The sequence below is a fragment of the Tachypleus tridentatus genome, chromosome 1, assembly GCF_004210375.1.
Source record: "Tachypleus tridentatus isolate NWPU-2018 chromosome 1, ASM421037v1, whole genome shotgun sequence".
Classification (NCBI taxonomy): domain Eukaryota; kingdom Metazoa; phylum Arthropoda; class Merostomata; order Xiphosura; family Limulidae; genus Tachypleus; species Tachypleus tridentatus.
In genome coordinates this window covers 182962273-182988099 of record NC_134825.1, presented here as the reverse complement: position 1 = coordinate 182988099, position 25827 = coordinate 182962273, and the positions used below count along the sequence as shown (strand labels likewise).

Here is a 25827-nt window from a genome sequence, read left to right as displayed (position 1 = left end):
CTGTTGGTACTGTGAACATTGTAGGTAATGTAGACACTGCATGAATTGTAAACACTGTAGACATTGTAGATTGACACTGCATGAACTATATACACTGTATGTACTGTAGACAATGTTGGTACTGTAAACACTGTATGTACTGTAGACATTGTAGGTAATGTAGACACTGCATGAATTGTAAACACTGTAGGTACTGTAGACATTGTAGATTGACACTGCATGAACTATAAACACTGTATGTACTGTAGACAATGTTGGTACTGTAAACACTGTATGTACTGTAGACAATGTTGGTACTGTAGACACTATTGGTACTTTTTTCGTTAAAGTAATGAATATTTGACAAGAAAGTCATCTATTTTCCCTCTTCGTTCCAGGTGCTGAAGTTTGCATTGTTCTGTCTACACTTGTTTACAGTTCTGAAATTATCTCGTATATATGTTGTCAAACAATAACCGGCACAAACAAATTGTATTAATTGAAGTTCAAAAGTTGACACTATCGAATTAACATAAAGTAACTTTTGCTAAGATAACAACTATCATGAAAGAAACTGAAAGTTAGAATCGATTTCTGAATGATCAATGCACAGAATTCTTAATACGATAATAATTAGTGTGACACGTGACGAAAGTACAACTTTTCTGATGTCAGATTTTTGTTTTGTGAGTGATCTTAAAAGTTTACAGATGTAAACATAATTAATAACCATAGTTACAGAATGGAAACTGGAAACAAAAAGAATTAACAAGTATGTCATAACCCAGTCTTAAAATTATTAAACTACAGAAACATTTTCTCAATTAATTATACGAGACTACATATTGCACAAGAACCCTAATGAAACTTCATTGATTAGAAAAACTGTACAATTTATTTAAGAGATATGAAATATTCATATACATAATTTTTAATTACTTAAAAGTCATTTCTATTACATTTACTGGAGAAAACAGATGTTTAGAGCAGCTTCGGTGAAATTATATTTATTAATACCACTCCCATATTATGCAGAATGAACTCTATTCCACTAGGTGGCAGTACATGTAAGAGTGTGTAACATTCAGACTAACATTAACCTGAATGTCTACACACCTAGCAATAAAGGTTGTAACTAAAATTATCATAATGTAACTACATTCACAATAATTACGTCATCAAATGGTTTCATCTTTGTTTGCTCTCGTATAGCCACTGAAATCGTTTTATGTTTCAATTTCATTATTTAATATTTCTTTTTGTAATATCTTATTGTTTTCATATAATCGTTATTTATGTTAAAACGTGATGTCACAATTTAGCATTTCACTCTCCACATATTTTCACTGTGGTCATTATATCTAATAATTAAAACTATAGTTCTAAATTACAGTGTGTAATGTAACTTGTTTTGTGAAGTTTAACACTTACAGAAGTTGAACTGGACACTTGCTTTCAAACAAACTGTAGTCACATCAAGTTATAATGATGTAATGTATGTTTTAATTTCTTACCAGCCAAAAAAGACGAATATTTCAGCTACATAATTTGTTTAATATGATTATTTGTATTTACATTCTATTTTCTTGGGCTAATCATTTAATAACAGTATTTAAATACTCAGAAAAACTTTCCCTGTAAAATTTAAACAAGAGAATTCCTGTACAAAAAAAGTAAGGAAACACATCGACTTTTATTTACAGGAAATTACAAAAGACTGAGGCACTGGACTGATGGACTAACTACTTCTTTCAAGATATTAAAAATAACTCAGAAATACAACATAAGGAGTCATGGGATCCACAAACAGCAATGAACACTTATTAAATGATAGAAATCTCATCAGGGACACTTTCGTTCCACTTGAGACTTTCCTCCCTCGTCATATTCTTGTTTGGAGATCCACATCTGTTGAAAAGTACCCTGAAAAACAATACCACACATGTTCAAATGCACCCTGAAAACGTCACACATGTTCAAATGTACCCTGAAAACAACATCACTCTGTTCAAATGTACCCTGAAAACAACGTCACATCTGTTCAAATGTACCCTGAAAACATCACACATGTTCAAATGCACCCTGAAAACAACGTCACACATGTTCAAATGTACCCTGAAAACAACGTCACTCTGTTCAAATGTACCCTGAAAACAACGTCACATCTGTCCAAATGTACTATCAAAAATACAATAAGATGGACCAACTCAATTACAAATAGACATATAGAAACAGAATGGACTTTAATGTTAAATGTAAATTAACCTCTCAAGTCTACATAAGGACTAGACTGTCAGGTTAAGAAATTTTGGACAAGAAAATTATAACTGTAAAAACTTCCATCACAGATGTCTAAATGAATAACAGGTTATATGAGAATTTCAATATATTAGTGTAATGCTAAGGTAAGTCTGAGATAAAATATTATTTTATACATACCAGTGAAGCCAGAATAGATCCACCTATCCAAGCACCAAATCTTCGTTCTGCTGTTCCATTGGCACTGATCACTTTTAATCTCATGCTCTATTTAACAAAAGTGGAAGCATTAATGTGTCCAAATATGACATGTTCAGTTTGAAACTATCTAAATGTTAAAAACCAACAATAAGCATATTTTATAGAATATTAGTAATAACAATATAACTGGTATATAAAATTAATTTTATGATTTTTAAATAAACAGTAACAGAGACAGACAGTCAAACCAAGTTTACAAAATGTTTACCAGCCAATAAGAAAACCAAGTTCACCAATAAATTTTCAGTTTCATTGTATACTTACAGGTGGCGTTTTGGCCGACAAGTCTCGATTTAATCTATCGGTAAAGCCAGTAAGAAGCGAGTTACCTCCTGTAACAATAACACTTCCATACAAGCTCTGTAAAATAAAAAAATAAGTTACAAATTCAGTATTACCTAGTATGTAGCACAAATGTAAGTTACAAATTCAGTATTACCTAGTATGTAGCACAAATGTAAGTTACACATTTACTGTTACCTAGTACACAAGACAATCATAAGTTTTAAAAGCTGTTTACAAGACTAATTACTCTGTTTATATATCACTACCCTTTCTTATTTTACCATGTTTACAACATATTACAGATGCTTTATATCACTGTTTCTCCTTGTTACTATGTAATAACTGATGTACGTTACATCAGTTCTAACTAGTTTACTAATACTTACAGGTCGCACATCAATGTCACACATTCCTACACTAGTTGTGACAACCTGAGCTGCCCCCATCATTGTTGTTCCTGGAACACCCTTAAAATATAAAAACAAAGATCAGCAACAGGGTGGACAACAGTTCACATTGTGATAATTATTGAGTCACTCTTGATTTATTATACAGTTCATATTGTAATACTTATTGACTCATTCATGATTTATTATACAGTTCATATTGTAATACTTATTGACTCACTCATGATTTATTATACAGTTCACATTGTAATACTTATTGACTCACTCATGATTTATTACACAGTTCATATTGTAACACTTATTGACTCTCTCATGATTTATAATACAGTAAATATTGTTATACTGACTCACTCATGATTTATTATACAGTTCATATTGTAATACTTATTGACTCACTGACGATTTATTATACAAAGAAAGAATTAAAGTTTGAAGATTAATTTTCTGACTTTTGAAATATGTACTACATCAACATTGTTATTAAATCTATTGGCTTCTTTCTGCTACCATCATCAGTACAATAAAACTCAGAGGTTTACTATCTGCTAAACATTTTGGAAATTAATTATAGACGCTTAAATCTTTTAGAAACAGAATTAGGGGGTAAAAGTAATAAAATCTGTAATCCCAGTCAACAGCCACTTAAGGAGAACTCTGTGAACAACTTGGTAACCTGTTTTCAACTTGCTTTCAATAACCTGAAACATAAAAACTTAAATGGTGTGTAACTTATTATTATCCAGGAGAATGTAAAAGGTATTGTATTTTGTTCCATATCAATGTATAGAGAAGACACGATTTATTTTGTGTTATATATAGTGCCTTAAATTTAATGCATTAAAATCTGTTTGTTTGTTAGTAACCAGTTTAACCCTATCTACATCAGCAACATTTACTGCACATCACAAGGTTTTAAAAGTTTATTAAAGTAATTTTTAATGTTATAACAATTAGAAAAGCATAAAATCATAGCTAATAATACATATTTTAATAGTATATAAACCTTACATTGTTAAATTTGTAAGAAATATTTCTAAAAAATCCTAAATTTCCCCCAGTGTAGAAATGTGAGATTTTTCTCTAGACATGCCCTCTTATATATTTTATTCATTTCTCCAGTATGTGGGAAGTTTAACTTCCCTGGTGTAGAAATGTGACATTTTTCTCTGGACATGCCCTTTTCTATACTTTATTCATCAATTCTCCAGTATGTGGGAAGTTTAACTTCCCTAGTGTAGAAATGTGATATTTTTCTCTAGACATGCCCTCTTCTATATTTTATTCATCATTTCTCCAGTATGCGGGAAGTTTAACTCCCCTAGTGTAAAAATGTGACATTTTTCTCTAGACATGCCCTCTTCTATATTTTATTCATCATTTCTCCAGTATGTGGGAAGTTTAACTCCCCTAGTGTAAAAATGTGACATTTTTCTCTAGACATGCCCTCTTCTATATTTTATTCATCATTTCTCCAGTATGTGGGAAGTTTAACTTCCCTAGTGTAGAAATGTGACATTTTTCTCTAGACATGCCATCTTCTCTACTTTATTCATCATTTCTCCAGTATGTGGGAAGTTTAACTCCCTAGTGTAGAAATGTGACATTTTCTCTAGACATGCCCTCTTCTATATTTTATTCATCATTTCTCCAGTATGTGGGAAGTTTAACTCCCTAGTGTAGAAATGTGACATTTTTCTCCAGACATGCCATCTTCTCTACTTTATTCATCATTTCTCCAGTATGTGGGAAGTTTAACTCCCCTAGTGTAGAAATGTGACATTTTTCTCTAGACATGCCATCTTCGCTACTTTATTCATAATTTCTCCAGTATGTGGGAAGTTTAACTCCCCTAGTGTAGAAATGTGACATTTTTCTCTAGACATGCCCTCTTCTATATTTTATTCATCATTTCTCCAGTATGTGGGAAGTTTAACTCCCCTAGTGTAGAAATGTGACATTTTTCTCCAGACATGCCCTCTTCTATATTTTATTCATCATTTCTCCAGTATGTGGGAAGTTTAACTTCCCTAGTGTAGAAATGTGACATTTTTCTCTAGACATGCCATCTTCTCTACTTTATTCATCATTTCTCCAGTATGTGGGAAGTTTAACTCCCTAGTGTAGAAATGTGACATTTTCTCTAGACATGCCCTCTTCTATATTTTATTCATCATTTCTCCAGTATGTGGGAAGTTTAACTCCCCTAGTGTAGAAATGTGACATTTTCTCTAGACATGCCCTCTTCTATATTTTATTCATCATTTCTCCAGTATGTGGGAAGTTTAACTTCCCTAGTGTAGAAATGTGATATTTTTCTCTAGACATGCCCTCTTCTATATTTTATTCATCATTTCTCCAGTATGTGGGAAGTTTAACTTCCCTAGTGTAGAAATGTGACATTTTTCTCTAGACATGCCATCTTCTCTACTTTATTCATCATTTCTCCAGTATGTGGGAAGTTTAACTCCCCTAGTGTAGAAATGTGACATTTTTCTCTAGACATGCCCTCTTCTATATTTTATTCATCATTTCTCCAGTATGTGGGAAGTTTAACTCCCCTAGTGTAGAAATGTGACATTTTTCTCCAGACATGCCCTCTTCTATATTTTATTCATCATTTCTCCAGTATGTGGGAAGTTTAACTCCCCTAGTGTAGAAATGTGACATTTTTCTCCAGACATGCCCTCTTCTATATTTTATTCATCATTTCTCCAGTATGTGGGAAGTTTAACTCCCCTAGTGTAGAAATGTGACATTTTTCTCCAGACATGCCCTCTTCTATATTTTATTCATCATTTCTCCAGTATGTGGGAAGTTTAACTCCCCTAGTGTAGAAATGTGACATTTTTCTCCAGACATGCCCTCTTCTATATTTTATTCATTATTTCTCCAGTATGTGGGAAGTTTAAATAAAATTGTCATTGTTCAGACATATCATAATTTTTATAGCCTTCAATTTTGTTTGGTTACAGAGCCATCAAGTAGAAAATGATATCCCTGTGGCCACACCCATCTGTTTCAGTATTTGCTAACAGTTCTCTCTTACGTTGAATTAATTATGTATATCCAATAGAAAGCCACAGTTTTCACCTATCATATGAGATATTACACTGTTGTTTTCTGGATTAAGAATTGTCAATTTCTTTGTTAGTACAATCTTCATTTCCATGGAAAGATAATTACCACCTTAGATAAACTTGTAATGGCTCTTGTCACACAGCTTGAAAGTCACAGAAACTGTCGTAGCCAGGGGAAATTATATGCTTTTTGCATGTTATTATTTTATGTTCTTTGGAGAATTATTTGATTAAATTAAAATTATTTAGTTCATTACTATCATTAGTATATAAAAATAGGATTAAGTCATCATAAGAAATGTGTATTCGTTTTCATGTTTATTGATTATTTAATATTATGAAAGTAAATAAAAGGTAAATATCGTTTCAGGTCATTTAAAACAATTTAGGTATAAACAGGTGTATGCTGTTATGAGTTCAAAGCTACCTAGTATAGACAAAAGCACTTTCATATTAAAATCTGAAGTCATTCTAGAAAGTAAAAATAGGGTACTTTAGATTTATTTTATTGGATGGTTGAAGTTAACAACCTTGAATATAGTTAGAGATAATAACAGATAAAATATAAAGTTTTTTTAAACAAACATTTAAAATGTAATTAAAAGGTTTTATCTCGGATCGGCTGGTGTGGGTATTAACACGTTTACCAAAATAAAGCAGAAAATAATGTTCCAACCTTCTTCAGGTTGACAAAGAAAGAGTTTTTTATTCACTGTCACATCTTAGGGACAAGAGTACAAACAGGTAAAGGACTTTAGGTGGTGTCACAGTTAGATATTAGGTTATTAATTAGTGTAGGTATTATGGTGTTCCTTTATATAGGTTTAATTTTGGTTTTAGTTGTATAAGTCATCACTAAAGGTTTTTAAGACTGCACAAATAAAATTTGAGATTTTTGAGAAGAAGAAAGGTATTTTTAGTCTTAATGTATATAAACACTACTTTTCACAAGGACTCAGTATGTTATAACACAAAAGTTTTATTTTATTTTACTAAAAATACTTTACAATAACATATGTGAAAGATGTACATGTTTACCGAAATTCTGCAAAGGTTTGTGGATATACACACTATATTAAAAACTACAAAGGTTTGTGGATATACACACTATATTAAAAACTACAAAGGTTTGTGGATATACACACTATATTTAAAGTAGTATCAAAACAAGAAATGAGTACAAAGAGGTGACCAAGCCCAAGCTGAGATTATTAACACAGTACCTCAAGGTTAATGTGTTATTATTAACACAGTACCTCAAGGTTAATGTGTTATTATTAATACAGTACCTCAAGGTTAATGTGTTATTATTAATACAGTACCTCAAGGTTAATGTGTTATTATTAATACAGTACCTCAAGGTTAATGTGTTATTATTAATACAGTACCTCAAGGTTAATGTGTTCACTCTATCTTTTGGTTACATTCAACACAAAACTTGTTTCTCATCAATTCATACTGGATCGTGTTCACTGTAGGTTTGAACAGTAATGAAATAAAGTACAAGCACATCTTTCTGATAACAATGCATTTACAGAATGACAACAAACAAGTCTTGTCTTCAACTATCATACATGTCTAACCAATTTTAAATCAATTCAGTGTAAACAGATATTCCACTAGTTTCACTGTAAATCAATGTTTATGCTGGAGATTTTCTACTCACAACAACACTTACTTTGATATTTGACGGGTCAAAAAGAGCTTCTGGAACCTGGAATCTTTCTGATGAAAAATCTAGATTGTATCCATGGGGAAGCTCATAATGAACAGTGGGCATGTTCTCTACAGTTCTGTAATACAGATATAATCCAATTAAATATATCCAAATAATCAGTATTCCCATACTAAACTGATAGTACTGACAATTACCACTAACATCAAATTCTCTCCCCTGAAAAAATCTCTATCTAGAACCTCTTTGTGAAAGGTATGCTATGGAATAAACAGAAAACAGTGTGATGTTCCCTAGGTTGATTTTACAAATATTTATGACAACAAATTGATCACAAATTCATCAAATTCTATAAATAACAAGATCTTTAACTGTCATCCACCAAAGAGCAACCTATAAGTCAGATTCTGTGTTTTACATCATAAAATATTACACTATTTTATATGCAAAAACGGGTCGTTTGGGTTGAGAAAATATTTTGTGTAGAAGAGCGAACAACATTTCGACCTTCTTGGGTCATCATCAGGTTCACATTCAGCTTTGTGAACCTGAAAATATTTTACGTAGAAGAGCGAACAACGTTTCGACCTTCATCGGTCATCGTCAGGTGAAACTTGACACAAAGCTGAATGTGAACCTGACGATGACCGAAGAAGGTCGAAACGTTGTTCGCTCTACTACGTAAAATATTTTCTCGACCCAAACGAGCCGTTTTTGCAGGTATATTTCTCTACAAGTGGGTTTTCTCGACATCACTGATTATTACATTATTTTACCATCTCATAAACATGAAATAGCTCTTTACACACTAAGTTTCAGCATTCACTATCTGGTGCCACTAAGCATTTGTTTCTGACACGATGGAATTTCCTCTGGGACACCTATTTCAATTATTACTTTAATTATAAGTGTGCACACTAACAATCAAGAAATTAAAAACTGTAACATTTACATCAGTCATGTTAATTCAATCTTTCAACAAGAAAACGTCTCTTAATCTAGAAACAGTGAATGCATTTAAACTTCCCACATAAAACAGTAGCTCTTTATCAGAAACGACATGCTCTAATCCATAACACCTTAGAGACAATGTGGTATTCCCAATCTGTCCCACTTACACACTTATCAAAAGGAATGACATCAAACACCATAACAAATTCCTAAATATGAAGACTCTGTTTTTAAAAAAAATCTATATATTTTAATTTATAATATTATTTTACAGCCTGTGACATTTATAAAATTTTATGAAACTGTTTCAAAGAAACATTAAAAACATTTTTTTCATATGATTTACATTTTCTATTTTGATGACAGAAAGTTTGATTTTAAATAACCACTTGGTCTCAACTTGATTGATGTTTTAAAGATATTTTGCATGAAGCTTAGCAACAAGGGACCTGTCCATCCATCATGGTTGTCCCATCCTCAAAGCCAAACTATTAAATAAAAACAATTTAAGAGTTAGCCCTTATTCATATATCTATCAAGCTTTCTTTTAAACTCACTCAATCTTACTGCCTCCAACATCAGAAGACAACCCATTCCATAGGCCAACCACCTTATTTAGCAGAAGACAGCTACCTTTCCTTAATCTATTTTTGTGTCTCCTAGTTCTATAATTATTACTGTTCCTTTGATAGTTTATTTTCCAAACTGAATTTGTCACCAACTGTATATAAATAATAAAAACGAAGCAAAACTCACAAGGACTTATTGGTACTCTAGAACCACATTTTCAAATTGACATCATCACTATTAGATTTTTCATAATAATAATGTGTGATATACGGTACTGTGGAAAAGTGTAAGAATAAAATCAGACTTAGATTTCAGAAGTCACAACACAGAGCCATCTACACCATGAGGACACAAAGTTCAGAAGTCACATTTATTATTACATATATTACCCAAACACTCAGTTCAATAATAATAATTGTGTATTTTACCCAGACACTCAGTTCAGAAGACACATTTATTATTATTGTTATGCATATTACCCTACACACCTTTTTACAAATTAAGTTGTCTATTGTAGTATTGTTCCAAAAACTGTTAGCTTACGCACCTTATTACAAATTAAGTTGTCTACTGTAGTATTGTTCCAATAACTGTTAGTTTACACACCTTATTACAAATTAAGTTGTCTATTGTAGTATTGTTCCAATAACTGTTAGCTTACACACCTTACTACAAATTAAGTTGTCTATTGTAGTATTGTTCCAATAACTGTTAGTTTACACACCTTATTACAAATTAAGTTGTCTACTATAGTATTGTTCCAATAACTGTTAGCTTACACACCTTATTACAAATTAAGTTGTCTACTGTAGTATTGTTCCAATAACTGTTAGCTTACACACCTTATTACAAATTAAGTTATCTATTGTAGTTTTGTTCCAATAACTGTTAGCTTACACACCTTATTACAAATTAAGTTATCTATTGTAGTATTGTTCCAATAACTGTTAGTTTACACACCTTATTACAAATTAAGTTGTCTATTGTAGTATTGTTCCAATAACTGTTAGTTTACACACCTTATTACAAATTAAGTTGTCTATTGTAGTATTATTCCAATAACTGTTAGTTTACACACCTTATTACAAATTAAGTTGTCTATTGTAGTATTGTTCCAATAACTGTTAGTTTACACACTTTATTACAAATTGTCTATTGCAGAGCTATTCCAATAACCGTTAGCTTACACACAATATTACAAATTAAGTTGTCTATTATAGAACTGTTCTAATAACTGTTAGCTTACACACCCCAAAGAAAAATTATATCTGTCGATTCAGTTGACATCTAAAGCAGGTGAAATACTGAAGTTACTTAATTGGTTATAATTACTTACTCTTTATCATATGGTGAGTCAGAAATCTGGAGCACAGAACTCTGGAAGTCCTGGATTACTCCCTGCAACAGAAGAATATGGTGAAATAAAAATTAAAATACCTTTAAAGGAGGATTTATAATTCCCAAACAATGTAATAAAATTTTAATAAATTATTTTTGCTAAGAACAAATATCTTTAGAGTTATATCATTGTTATACAAGTACCCTTAAAGTTATGACATTGTTATGCAAGTACCAACAGGTAGTATCCACCTGTGTCAGAGAAGCTCTTATCCTGACATTAAGTTTTACAGTAACAGGTAACATTACTATTAGTAACCACCTCTATCAGAGTAGTTCTTATCTTGACATTAAGTTTTACAGTAACGGGTAACATTACCAGTAGTAACCATTTCTATCAGAATAGCTCTTATCCTGACATTAAGTTTTAAAGTAACGGGTAACATTACCAGTAGTAACCACCTCTATCAGAGTAGCTCTTATCCTGACATTAAGTTTTAAGGTAACGGGTAACATTACCAGTAGTAACCATTTCTATCAGAGTAGCTCTTATCCTGACATTAAGTTTTAAAGTAACAGGTAACATTACTATTAGTAACCACCTCTATCAGAGTAGTTCTTATCCTGACATTAAGTTTTACAGTAACGGGTAACATTACCAGTAGTAACCATTTCTATCAGAGTAGCTCTTATCCTGACATTAAGTTTTAAAGTAACAGGTAACATTACCAGTAGTAACCATTTCTATCAGAGTAGCTCTTATCCTGACATTAAGTTTTAAAGTAACAGGTAACATTACCAGTAGTAACCATTTCTATCAGAGTAGCTCTTATCCTGACATTAAGTTTTAAAGTAACAGGTAACATTACCAGTAGTAACCATTTCTATCAGAGTAGCTCTTATCCTGACATTAAGTTTTGCAGTAACGGGTAACATTACCAGTAGTAATTATCTCTATCAGAGTAGCTGTTATCCTGACATTAAATTTTGAAGTAACAGATAACATTACCAGTAGTAACCACCTCTATCAGAGTAGCTCTTATCCTGACATTAAGTTTCAAAGTAACAGCTACCATTACTATTAGTAACCATCTCTATCTGTTTAGATATTTCAGTACTACCTTCACCATATAGTTGTGCCAACTCTTGGTAACTTCAGGTATATTGACCTTTCTTGTCCATTTAGCGGGCTCTCCTTCCTTGACTGCTTCCTGAAAATTGTTGTTATACAACTGTAATATTTCTACTTCCATATGAAAGTGTTGTCACAACTTCGCACTTTCAAACCAACAACAATACAAATCTGAGTTTAATTCATTTAAGGTTTCAAATGTTATCCAATAACAAACTTTCATATCAAATCAACTGAACTTTTTTACAAACATGTGCACAGAGTTGAAGTTTTAACAGTTTAACATGCTTGAAGATTTTAGAGCAAACTATAAGAACAGTAGTACAATACCAAATATTACTAATCAATAATTATTTTCACAAACTAACCTTTCCAGCTATCATGTAAGCTGGTATAATTTCAATCTCCTGATCTTCTAAATACTGTTTACACTGCATAGTAATAAAGTCACCTGCTAAGGGAGACTTCACGATCGCTATAAATAGGAACAAACCAAGTCTTAAAAGAACTAATTTGATCTGGGATTATAATAAGAACAATAAATACTTCACTGTATTGAACTTTCTATAAACAATTGAAAAGACAGATGTTTCCAAGACAGTGAAGTATTTCTAAACTTTATCTTAACTAACAACACCCTTAAGCAGTGTAAAATGAATGACATTCAATAAGTCATTACAACTGAATATGTTTGTTTTAGGTCTACATTACTACTTAAAACCAGAGATGTAAATAAATAAAAAAAAACAAAAAACTTTCTGATCTTAAAATAAAATATGGTGGCAGCATAACAATGGAATAACTTCTAATTATATTTATAAAGGTGGGTCAGGGACATCTTTGTCAACTGACTGATTTTTCAATGTAACAAAGTCATGTTTTCCATGTTGAAGTAACATTTAAAACAGTCGTTTCATGAAATGAAATTAAACATTTTCTTTTGTGATATCCCATCACAAAATATTTACAAACAATTTAAATTACATACAATGAGCGTAATATTACATCATAATAAGAATGATGTTAATTACACCACACACATCTTTACTGGCCCATTTCTAGTAAGAAACATCTAAGTCTGATGGTGTAGGATGCCTTAACTAACAAATCATTAGACACTGGATGAGTGTGATAGTACATTGTAATAACACTGACAAGTGTTAAAACTCTGTTAATATATAATACAGTTAAGAAGTAGAAATGGGAAATCTATAAACAAACTAATAAAACAAGGTGGGAATGAGTGCATAAGCACTACAACACTTGGTGATTTTAACAGAGTGTAACCGGTGTGGTCATCATTCCTAAGTCAGGTGTTTTTTTGTAAATTGGTAATTGTTAAAAATGTAACTTGTATATAACTAAATTTATCTACTGTGAGCTCAAGCAAAAATACATGTGTAATTAAATTATGTGACCCTAACATCATAAGGGGATGTTTGTTGGTGGAGGTGAAATAAGAAGTCCAATAGTCAGACTTTGCTTATGGGACACATTATAGAAATCTGAATGGTGAGGGATGGGCTAAAAAGAACATCAAAACCACCGATTTTTAAAATACGTTGAGTATTTAGAAGGAATTAACTACTGATAAAACTCAAGTCTATAATTGGTTCAAAGTAAACTATGAAGTAGGGATGGGCAGAACAGTGGCTAAATCATGTTAAAAACAACAAAGTTTTGCAATGTTATCCTGCCCATTCCTACCCTGTTTGTTTACTTTTTGGTGCTCTCATACCTACTTGCTAATTTTTATTCAAAAACATTTTACTCTTGTCTCATAGTATTTCTTGGTACTAAGTCTCAACAGTGACTGGGCTCTAGGCCTATCCTTTCACTACCTTTTCGTAAAGCTACCTCAGTATTTCCTGGCTTTTGCTTACGTCTTTGCTATAGTTTTTCTTCCATCTGAGCAAGGTTTCTTTCACCATTACTCTTTCCAACCTTATCTCTATTCCTGCAGTAAAGTTTTCTTTACTTGAATAAAGACTTTTAAAAATTGAAAGACATATTTTAAAAACTGCAATATTTCAACTGCAACTGGGTCACATTTAGTATGAAGACCAAGTAAAGGTATATTATACAACTTATTGTTCTTGTTTTCAGTTCAAAGCACTTCAGCCTTTACCATGTCACACTTTGGCAGTTGTAGCATTTGTTTTCATGTAGCAGACTACCAGCTTCAGGACTGACTATTATAACAGAATTGCTTTGTCCAATGCAGAACCCTTAAGTCAGATGTACAGAACAGAAAAATTCCAATTTCAAAGATTAAAACCTAGATCTAGAGAATCTACGTTTTTTTTATTTAGCTGATACAGCTGTATGCACCCACACGATACTTGACAACTCACAGAGAAAGCAGCAACTGGTGTGATACAGCTGTATGCACCTACACGATACTTGGCAACTCACAGAGAAAGCAGCAACTGGTGTGATACACCTGTATGCACCTACACAATACTTGGCAACTCACAGAGAAAGCAGCAACTGGTGTGATACAGCTGTATGCACCCACACGATACTTGGCAACTCACAGAGAATGCAGCAACTAGTGTATTAGCAGCACATTTTTAATGTTATAGAATGGTCATTGTTATTAGGATTATAAATAAAACTAAGAAAAATGCTTTTAGCCAAGGTAGCATAATTCAAGCACATGAGTAGCAAACTTTCTTTGTTAACCTGAAGATGACCTATGGTAGAAACATTGTTCCATACTTTATTTTATTAAAGTTTTAAAACCCAATACCAGCAGTCTTGAGAATACATATATACTTCAAATGGGTTTCTCGTTACCATGAATATTTACAACATTAATCAGTGATTCAGTCAAATTGACAAAATTATGGTTTTGTGAAATGTTTGTTTTTATTTTGAGTGTTTTGATGGCTTGTTGCTCTGTACTTGGTTTATTTATTACTCTACAACATGTGTAAAGTGCTTATAAAGTTTTAATTACTTGATGTCTGAAGTCTGATATTTTAATAAATATTGCACATCTGGCCCATTCCTACTATAAGTAGTACATTACTTATGCTAATAGAATTAATCTAAACCAGCTTCACTAATACAAGATTAAAAATCTGTTATGCCATGATATAACATCATACTTATTACTGTAAAAAAAGATTTTCACTTCTTTAAAACTAGATTAAGGCCTTGTAAATAGTCTAATCTCACACCTTGTGTCAGGACATAGCCATCATGAACAGGAACAGCAGAGGTCTGGCTAGCACCACTGTCTACAATAATACCTGTGGATCGACCATTAGCAAATGCTGCTAAAACAGCATTTTTCACCAGAAAGAAGGCAGGGATATTATACTTCTCAAACATGAGCTCTGTCAGCCTTTCACGTTTTCCACGAACATTCCACTAGAAAATAAAAAGTGTGTAACAGGTGAATACAAAGTATACACAGCTTCAGTTAGGTGAGCACAAAGTATACACAGCTTCAGTTAGGTGAACACAAAGTATACACAGCTTCAGTTAGGTGAGCACAAAGTATACACAGCTTCAGTTAGGTGAGCACAAAGTATACACAGCTTCAGTTAGGTGAACACAAAGTATACACAGCTTCAGTTAGGTGAATACAAAGTATACACAGCTTCAGTTAGGTGAACACAAAGTATACACAGCTTCAGTTAGGTGAACACAAAGTATACACAGCTTCAGTTAGGTGAACACAAAGTATACACAGCTTCAGTTAGGTGAACACAAAGTATACACATCTTCAGTTAGGTGAACACAAAGTACACACAGCTTCAGTTAGGTGAACACAAAGTATACACAGCTTCAGTTCTTGAACAAGAACCTTAACAAACATTCTCTTATGTTACTCTACATTAAACAAGGTAGTGAGTACAAAACAAACAACACACAGGGTGATTAAAATGAACCAACTCACCGGTGCTTCAGACATCAATACTGGATGTTCATGGGGTGCTGATCTGATGTGCCTAGTGAACACATAGTCCATCATTTTTTCAAAAATATCCCAGTCTTCAACTAAATAATAAAATTTGTAGTCATTCTCACAAAACATGAATGTTATCTGACTAGTTTACTATGTACTCTATAGCAGTGGTTATTAGAAGTAAACAGCATATTGAGTTACAACCTACCAGTATGAAGTACATCAGAATTAACACCTATAAATATAAAGTATACACGAGTTACAATCTACAGATATGTACATCAGAGTTAACATCTACAATTATAAAGTATGTATGAGTCACAACCTACAGATATGAAGTACATCAGAGTTACAACCTACAGATGTGAAGTACATCAGAGTTACAACCTACAGATGTGAAGTACATCAGAGTTACAACCTACAGATATGAAGTACATCAGAGTTATGATACAGGCATGAAGTATACAGAATGTAAATAATTACACACAGACTGTAAAAACAAGTTTGAAAGGAGTTAGGTTTTTATAACATATATTCATAGTTACACACAGACTGTAAAAACAAGTTTGAAAGGAGTTAGGTTTTTATAACATATATTCATAGTTACACACAGACTGTAAAAACAAGTTTGAAAGGAGTTAGGTTTTTATAACATATATTCATAGTTACACACAGACTGTAAAAACAAGTTTGAAAGGAGTTATGTTTTTATAACATATATTCATAGTTATACACAGACTGTAAAAACAAGTTTGAAAGGAGTTAGGTTTTTATAACATATATTCATAGTTACACACAGACTGTAAAAACAAGTTTGAAAGGAGTTATGTTTTTATAACATATATTCATAGTTACACACAGACTGTAAAAACAAGTTTGAAAGGAGTTAGGTTTTTATAACATATATTCATAGTTACACACAGACTGTAAAAACAAGTTTGAAAGGAGTTATGTTTTTATAACATATATTTAGACTGATCTACATATTTACTACACGTTTCTGTACACTAATGGTTATGGCCAACTTTACAGATACTGGATCACTCAGTTTAACCAAACCTGTGAACAAAGGGTTAAAGAGAAAACTGGTTCTACACAAACCATATTCCTACTGTTTTGAAGAATTATAACATATTCACTGTCACATATATAAAATTAAGAATTCAAAAGGTACAAAGGGCCAGTCACAATGTCCCAAACTCATGTCACATGAGAAATTTGGTGTTGAAACATAACTATCAGTGTGTATGTAATATGGTCCAAAACTAAAAGTTATTTCTGACTCACTGGTGGGCTGCATGGCAGCAAATGTGTTAAGTACAACATAAGTAATATCTTCCAACATTTAACTCCAGAACTGTCAAGGCCATTAATTTGATGATTTCTCTTTTAACATTTAAATATTTTTTTTGTTTGACAGTTCTAGTGTTAAACTGAAACTATATGTAATCACTTTAAAGAAATAGCAAGTGTGAACAAAATCCAACTTTTATATTTAATATATACCAAAAAATACAAAACTAGCTGTATTACTACTCTCAAGCTAGGGATGAAGATAAGCCAATTCTATCTGACACTTGTATATTATCTTAAAAATACAAACTCATTCCATCCTTAAGGAAACTGGTCATTTCCATCCCTTTTCTTGCTACGTGGATGCTAGTAGTGTCAATCATGTACTTCTTCTGTGTTGTGATGTCTCTCAGTTGAGATCCTGTATCCACATCCATTGCATCTAGCTGTTCTTCAACCACTCCCACCATGGATGGAATTTCGGCCTTGAAAAGGATGATTGGATATTGCACTTCAATAATCAAAGTAAATGTACACAAATTAAATGAACACTTTACAGCTTTCTAAGTTGATAGAATTTTCTAGTACAAACAGCCAATGTTACTATTACTTGTTATATAAACTTTCATAAAGTATTTCTCCAAAATATCTGTAAGGTTTAAAAAAATCAAATTGACTCACTTACATCAGACAGTAGTAAATAAAAACCAATACAGAATGTTTAATACATACACCAATTGGCTTGAAACACTGGTCGGTCATTAGTTTAAGTTTGTGTATCTGTGATGCTTGAAATAATACACTAAACTGTTATTCAATGAATATCAAGTTAAACCATCGGAATACGTATACCTTCTTTATCTAACTTGTTAAGCCTGTCTAGGCTTACTTGAATCACAATACATGTACCTTCTTTATCTAACTTGTTAAGCCTGTCTAGGCTTACTTGAATCACAATACATGTACCTTCTTTATCTAACTTGTTAAGCCTGTCTAGGCTTACTTGAATCACAATACATGTACCTTCTTTATCTAACTTGTTAAGCCTGTCTAGGCTTACTTGATTTCATTTCACTGAAGGAAGTTTTTGTTTCTTTCAATATAATTTCACACAAAGATTTTCAATAATGAAAAGAACACTCATATAAACTAGAAAATAAATCTAGTTTATGGTTTGTTTCAAGTCTTCTAAATTATCCATTAGTTCATCCAACTAGTCACATTCCTTTTTATAAAATCATAAATAACTGCTTAAAAACACTTTATGCTGACATCAAAGGGTTGTAGTAATAAAGCCACTAGCAAAAAAGGAAAATCATGCAAGAAAAAAGTACAAATAATTTTATTTAGAAAATTACAGTTGATTAATAAATATAAACTTATGCTTTGGATTAGATTAAAAAAAACAATGCAACTAGTACTTTTTACAAACAAGACTCCTCAAAGCTATGCAATTTGGTTAAGAGTTTTGTAATGTCCAAGTGCAAAATCTAGAATTTCTTATGAATTAAAAACTGAAATTACCAATATAGAAAAACTAGAACATGAAATAAAATCCTCCTATCTCTTCTATTTGGTAAAAGATTTAGATATAAGATTAATATGAAACCAGAAATATTTCAACATACTTGTCTCTAACACCAAAACAATGTAACAGTTGTGAATCCAGAGATTGTTTATAGTTTCATCATTCATTTACAGCTAAATTCTCTCTTACCTTTGGTGAGTCTTCTCCTGCGTATCCTGCTCTAAAAGAGTAGTGTCCCACATCAAACACCAATGCTCCCACCTCATCTAATGTAGGAAGAGAAAAAATTCAATATTTACAAAATTCCTTGAGAATATATAGATATATATTTTTAAACATACACATTTATTATCATTACTGAATCACTTGATATTTTTCAATATCATTCCACAACCTCAAAGCATCAATTTCAAATGCATCTAAATATAATAATTGTTGTGTAAAATCTTAGCTTTAATAATCCAATTCAAACTAGTTAAACCTAATTCTGTTATTCTCTGTACTTCAGCATTAAAAATGATTTTTTATTTATTAACATTTGAAAATAAAATATTAAAGAACAGCTTCTAAAATCTTTTTAACTAGGAATCAGTTTCAAGGAACCATCTAAAGGAAATACCAGTTTTTCCAGAAATACCAGATAGAATTTTCCATTCTATCACTGTAAATAGTAATTTAATGGTCAATTCAGCACTTACTACCAAGCCATGTGCAAATTTTCCCAAAATATGAAGTCATTATAACTTTCACAAAAATTTACATTTTTGCAAACATTTTCAAAAAGTCATTTGAGGTATCATTGATACTTTTCCAAAGACTGTCACTGCTTTGTTTAATGTTAGACAGGTTTCATGAAGTGTTATGGTCACTTTCCCAAGGACTGTCACTGCTTTGTCTAGTGTTAGACAGGTTTCATGAAGTGTTGTTGTTACTTTTCCAAGAGCTGTTACTGCTTTCTCTCTAGTGTTAGACATTAGGTTTCATGAAGTAGTTATTATTTTCCCAAGGACTGTCACTACTTTGTCTTGTATTAGGTTTCATGAAGTGTTATGGTCACTTTCCCAAGGACTGTCGCTACTTTGTCTTGTATTAGGTTTCATGAAGTGTTATGGTCACTTTCCCAAGGACTGTCACTACTTTGTCTTGTATTAGGTTTCATGAAGTGTTATGGTCACTTTCCCAAGGACTATTACTGCTTTGTCTTGTATTAGGTTTCATGAAGTGTTATGGTCACTTTCCCAAGGACTGTCACTACTTTGTCTTGTATTAGGTTTCATGAAGTGTTATGGTCACTTTCCCAAGGACTATTACTGCTTTTTCTCTAGTATTACACATGAAGTTTCATGAAGTATTATTGTTATTTTCCCAAGGTTTATCACTGCTTTCTGTCTAGTATTAGGCATTAGGTCCTTGGAAAAGTATTGAATATGTCAATACAATAACTAAAATTTTGTGAAAAAAGACATTTTTTGAATTTGAAATAAAGCTGTGTGATTGGTAGTATTTGCTGGTGAACTTTATAAATAATTATAGCTATCCCAAAACAAACCACCCATCCCTAGTCAGCAGTTCAAGATGAAAAGAGGGGATTTTGAAGTTGGTGATGAGTGTTGTAAGACAGCTGTCTTCAACTAGTCAGTATTTCATTAAAAAGGTTCAGTAGATGCAGGTGCTGCCATTTAGATGACTTCCTTCTAATCACAAGTTTAAAACAGTCCATTATGTAGCTTTGGCTTAACAAATATAATAGCAATATTTTGATTAGACAGTTTGTGCAGGTACAATAATTTTTTTTTTTTATAGAAGGCAAGTGGAGGGTACTTTTTCACGATATAAACAACTGGCAGATAAACATGTACCAACACACTGGACGCTTTCCATGACTTTCACTCTAAAATTACGTTATATGTTTATTCACATGGTCAATGAATACCCACTGGGTTAAAAAAAAAATTATCCAGCTTAAACATTCCTTATTATATGTATTGGTTGGGAAAATCTTCTAGTTCTGCAAGGCAATTTTCCCTACAAGCAAAAATAAATTCACATTTCTTGTGAAGAAGTAATGTCATTCACTCATCAGTATAACTGACTCAACAACCTACTTGTTCAGACATACAGTAATAATTGTAATGTTTTTCATTGAATTATTTGTTTCTTCAAGTACTATGTGAGGTAGGTCATATTAATAAAGCAGATTGCCTTATAGATTTTTGTTTTAATGAATAAAAATACCCCTAGCTACCAAAAAACTGAGGATTACAAGGCAGGTTTAGCTACCAAAAACTGAGGATTACAAGGCAGTTTAGGTAATATCCTTACTTAATAATAGGTAGACAGAATTTTGATCTGACAGATTCAAAACAGAGTCCAAATATTTACTTCAAAACCATATAAATGAAAAAAGAATTTTGTGGAAAATAGGTAACAGTCCATATGTACTGACATAGTATTACCATGAAATGTCCAATTCAACATCATCAAAACCTAAGGATACTTTTAAAAATTATACCCAACACTGTCTTTTTTTCCTAAAAAAAATGAGTTAATTTATGAGGAATTTAAGAGGTCCAAAATAAATAACATCCAAAGAAGTTATGATTTTTGTTTTTTTTTACAGTTGGGTTTGTTTACCCTAATTCAGACACAGTCATGGAAGTTACAATACATCAACTGTGGCACACTCACCATTCCCAACTTCTTTTAAAACCTTTGAGGAACTGTGGAATCAACAAGTAAAAATCTATAAGTATTTGTTCTTGTTTAGATGAAACAAAGTCAGATTCAAAGCTAACCTGCAAATGTAAAGTAATCACAAAACTACACAATGGGCTATCTGCACTCTGCCCAACACAGACATCAAAACCTGGTTTACAGTGTTCTAAGTCTGCAGATGTACCACTGTGGATCATAACAAAATGATCAAAGTATTACAAGTGTAGCAGGTGTGGATGCAAGCACAATGGCACACCAGTTGGTCATAAGAAAATCCTGTAGAAAGTACTGTAAAGAACTTAAAGAAGTACATCTGTGGACAGAAGTGATAAACTTATGACTATATATGATGGCTTGTCTTCAAATAGAAAAGACATCAAAGACAATTCGGCATCGTACAAATCTCATTGTCACAAATAAGAAGAATTATACAATATCAAGTAAGAAACGAATACAGAGTTGTTTTTTTTGTGTGAAGGGCACAAATATATTGGTGAAATAGTTTAAGAGTGATTCATCTGAGTGAGACAGAAACATGCTAACAATTACTGGGATACAAAAAAATATTCTTGGATCACGCCTCATGAAGTCATGTACCTCACTTTCAGACTTTAGATCTGGAGACTGAATTTACTGACGTAATTCAGTAATTTTTAACACTTGTCATTATTAGTTACTAACACTGAATGTTGGTATTATTAGCGCTAATTAAGTGTTAGCAACTAATAATGACAAGTGTTAAAAATTACTGAATTACATCAGTAAATATTGAATTCAAGAAGCAATTTATTTTGCTAAAGATTATATACCTACAATAACAGAAAAACAGTATTAAAAATACTTTAAGTATTTAGTTATTTTTAATTAGTTTAACTTTCCTTTTAAAAGTTAGGCCTCCCAGTACTTCTATTTACTTTGATTTTAAAATCTATCACTTACCTCCGCCATAAACGCCTCCACTCATAGTTATTGTATATTCGGGTCAATTACGAACGTCTAATGAACAAATAAATAAATTTATGTAAAAGATGAAAACAGTAGATCAATTATTATTTCTACCTATTTTTTTTTAAATGAAAGTAGTTTACGTTAACTAAAAAAATGTTTTTTCAGTTGAACATTGTCTCAGTTACGCACTCATGTACAAATCTCGTTCATAGAGGGCAAACTCACGAGATGATAGTTGTAATGTCCAAATTATCGAAAGTTATTAAAATTACAAGAAAAATAATATTTTTCACATATGTTTAAAATTCAAGATACTTATGTAAAGAGATAAATAAAATCAATCGATCAATTTCAAAATGTTAACCTTTTGATTTTAATTATTTTTCACTCATAAAGATTTGTCTGTATTTTGTTATTGTTGTTAAACATAAAGTTACACAATCCGTGATTATGAGAAACCCACTTGAAATAAAAATATATCTGAATGGCTGGTATGGGTATTAACACCTTTACTAATAAAGCAAAGAAAACCTTTTGTTAATCTGAAGATGATCTAAGAAGGTCGAAACGTTGTTTTTTGCTTTAATAGTAAAAGTGTTTTGTTGTTTTTGAAGTTTGCGCAATGCTACTCGAGGGCTATCTACGCTAGCCGTCCCTAATTTAGCAGTGTAAGACTAGACGGAAGGCAGCTAGTCATCACCACCCACCGCCAACTCTTGGGCTACTCTTTTACCAACGAATAGTGGGATTGACTCTCACATTTTTACGCCCCCACGGCTGTGAGGGCGAGAATGTTTGGTGCGACCGGGATTCGAACCCGCGACCCTCGGATTATGAGTTGAACGCCTTAACAAGCTTGGGCATGCCGGGCCTAGTAAAAGTGTTAATACCCATTCCAGCCATCCTGAGATATAAAGCTACACAATGAACTATTTATACTCTGGTCACCTCGAGTATCGAAACCCAATTTTTAGACTTACCGCTTAGCCACCGAGATCTTCCGTAGGACCATGACAGAGAAAAAGAAAATATTTTTGTTAATATAATAAAAAAAAGCAGCACAGATAGCCCATTATATAGCTTTGTGCTTAACTTCAAAGAAACAAACTTAAATAACAATAATTAAAAGCTTTATGTACATGCATTTATAAATGTCTAGAACTTTTTTTTACCCAAATATTATTTCAATGTATACTATGAAATATACGTCTAATTTAGTTTGGGTTCATACGTTAACTGGCCAAATATTAGAAACTCTATTTTTATAGCGTGTTGGACAACTGTGTGCATTAATCGTCAGCTGAACTGTCGTGACATAGATTCTAACAGTTCCTGGGGTAATAATGTTTGAGTTTTAGCCGTATTAACCTTACTTAAACAGTACGCCTCACATATTCTCAAATCATTAACGTATGAGGATTGTACTTACGCTCTTAAAACAAATCATAAGTAATATAGCGGATGGCTGCATCGTCGTGTTACCTTGATAATTAACGGGTAGTATCCACGGACGTTTAAATATTTGCGTGATGTAATATAATCATTCAGGTAAGCCAAGGAATATAGTCTGTCTTATGAAAATGTACCCAAAATCATTACTTTATTTTCAGCAACGTAGACAGTGAAAGTAGCATACGAGGGTTCCAAGGTTGAATTGAATTCTCATCATACGACACATTTCAAACAGTCAAATCCTAATGGTCTTTGCACTACTTATAGAAGCACCTTTCTGTTTGCAGCTGAGACTTATGGTTTACATTGTTCTTGTTGCAATAGGTCATCCTGGTCCATGTCATTCATCAGTTTTTGTCTGTTAGTCTTTATAGTTTTCGTTAATTTTCTTATATTCTTATCTCACATTAGGTTTCCGGTCCAGAGTTTCTCCTACTTTACACACTTGTACAGAGTTTTCTTCCGCGTCAAATAGTTTCACGAAGTGAATGCATTTAAATTCCAATGTTCATTTTTGCTTGATGTTGTTTGCTAGAGGCTTCAACACATCGATCTCCGATAACAAAACCTCCTTGAAGTAACACATCTTCAACTTTTCCGATTTCCTTGAAGAATAAAACACACAGAAACGGTTTGTGATATTTGAAGAGTCATTATAGTCAAGAGAGGTACATTTTATCTGATTACTCATCAAATACTAGGACAAAAATTAGTCTTTTAGTTAACGAGTAATCGTGTCGGGATTCACATCTACAGAACACATACTTAATTTTTTTCAATCACATTAACTCCATACATCTCAACATTAACTTCACATGTGAACAAGAAGAAAGCGATCAAATATCATTTCTTAACATCAAAATTACAAGAACCGATACACAATTTTAAACAGAAATCCACTGAAAAATCACTCATACTGGACTATACATTCCTCGGGACTCATCACATGAAACAAAACAAAAACTCAACATACTAAGAAACCAAATAAACACAGCCATAAAATTATGCTCACTAGATAAAATTAACGACGAATCAGACAAAATAAAATAATACTTCATCAACATCAATAAGTTTCCTCCACATACCATGGAAAACATTATACGCACACACCTACACAAAAAGCAAAATCAACTAACAAAGGTAAATATATCCCACAAATTAAAAAATCACGAAACCATATACTGCTGAATACCATATATTCCCGACATCAACAGAAAAATAACCAACATTTTGCAAAAACTAGTAACAAAATATGACATTCCACTTAATAGCAAATTTATTCAAAAATCAGGCACAAAACTAAGGTTTATACTATGTAAAATCTACACTGACAAACACAACACCAACATTATTTATAAAATACAATGTGATAACTGTCACGACTTCTATATTCGAGAAACAAGTAGAAAAATGGAAACCAGATTCAAAGAACACAAAAAGTCACCTTCACACGTTTTCGAACACTGCAAATCAAACAAACACAACATAACCATGAAAAACACCCAAATATTAAATAAAGAAACAAACATAAACGCAAAACTAAAGAAGCCCAAAATAAACCAATACAAAGGAACACCTTTATACCTATATTAATAAATATAATCAAACATCTAAGCATACCCTCTACATTCCTACACTCAGTTACACAACCCCCTTCAAATATGTGGTCAGCTATCGATCAGTTACCTCTTTCTTTCTTTGTGAACCTGACGATGACCGAAGAAGGTCAAAACGTTGTTCGCTCCTCTACATAAAAATTTTCTCAACTCATACCAGTCGTTTTAACTTATATATTTTTTTCTACAAGTGGGTTTTCTCGTCATCACGGACTCAAGAGTTTGTTAAATAAGTGAATCAGCAACAGATATCTTTAACCAGTTGTTTAACGCCTTTTGGTTAGTGAACTTGCTTTGAAAAATTCTGTCTGCCTGTCAGAAGTTCCATGTTTAGAAAACGACATCTCCATGATCATAATGCACATCAACATTTTCGTAATGCATTTTCAATATCATATATCGACTGTAGATCGATATAAATC

At 32.2% G+C, this 25827-nt stretch overlaps 1 protein-coding gene across 1 annotated transcript; it reads right to left on the bottom strand.

Moving 5' to 3' along the window:
* Positions 1–1512: 1512 nt before the first annotated feature.
* LOC143231926 (actin-like protein 6B) lies at positions 1513–22555 on the bottom strand. Its single transcript, XM_076466785.1, has 13 exons — positions 22329–22555; positions 18864–18940; positions 17457–17631; positions 15845–15945; positions 15120–15312; positions 12303–12409; positions 11924–12013; positions 10801–10862; positions 7947–8061; positions 3171–3251; positions 2764–2859; positions 2419–2505; positions 1513–1902 (listed from the first exon to the last, which is right to left on the bottom strand). Exons 1-13 carry the CDS (start codon positions 22351–22353, stop codon positions 1822–1824), a joined length of 1290 nt encoding a protein of 429 aa, XP_076322900.1. The 5' UTR covers positions 22354–22555; the 3' UTR covers positions 1513–1821.
* Between the last annotated feature and the right edge of the window lie 3272 nt (positions 22556–25827).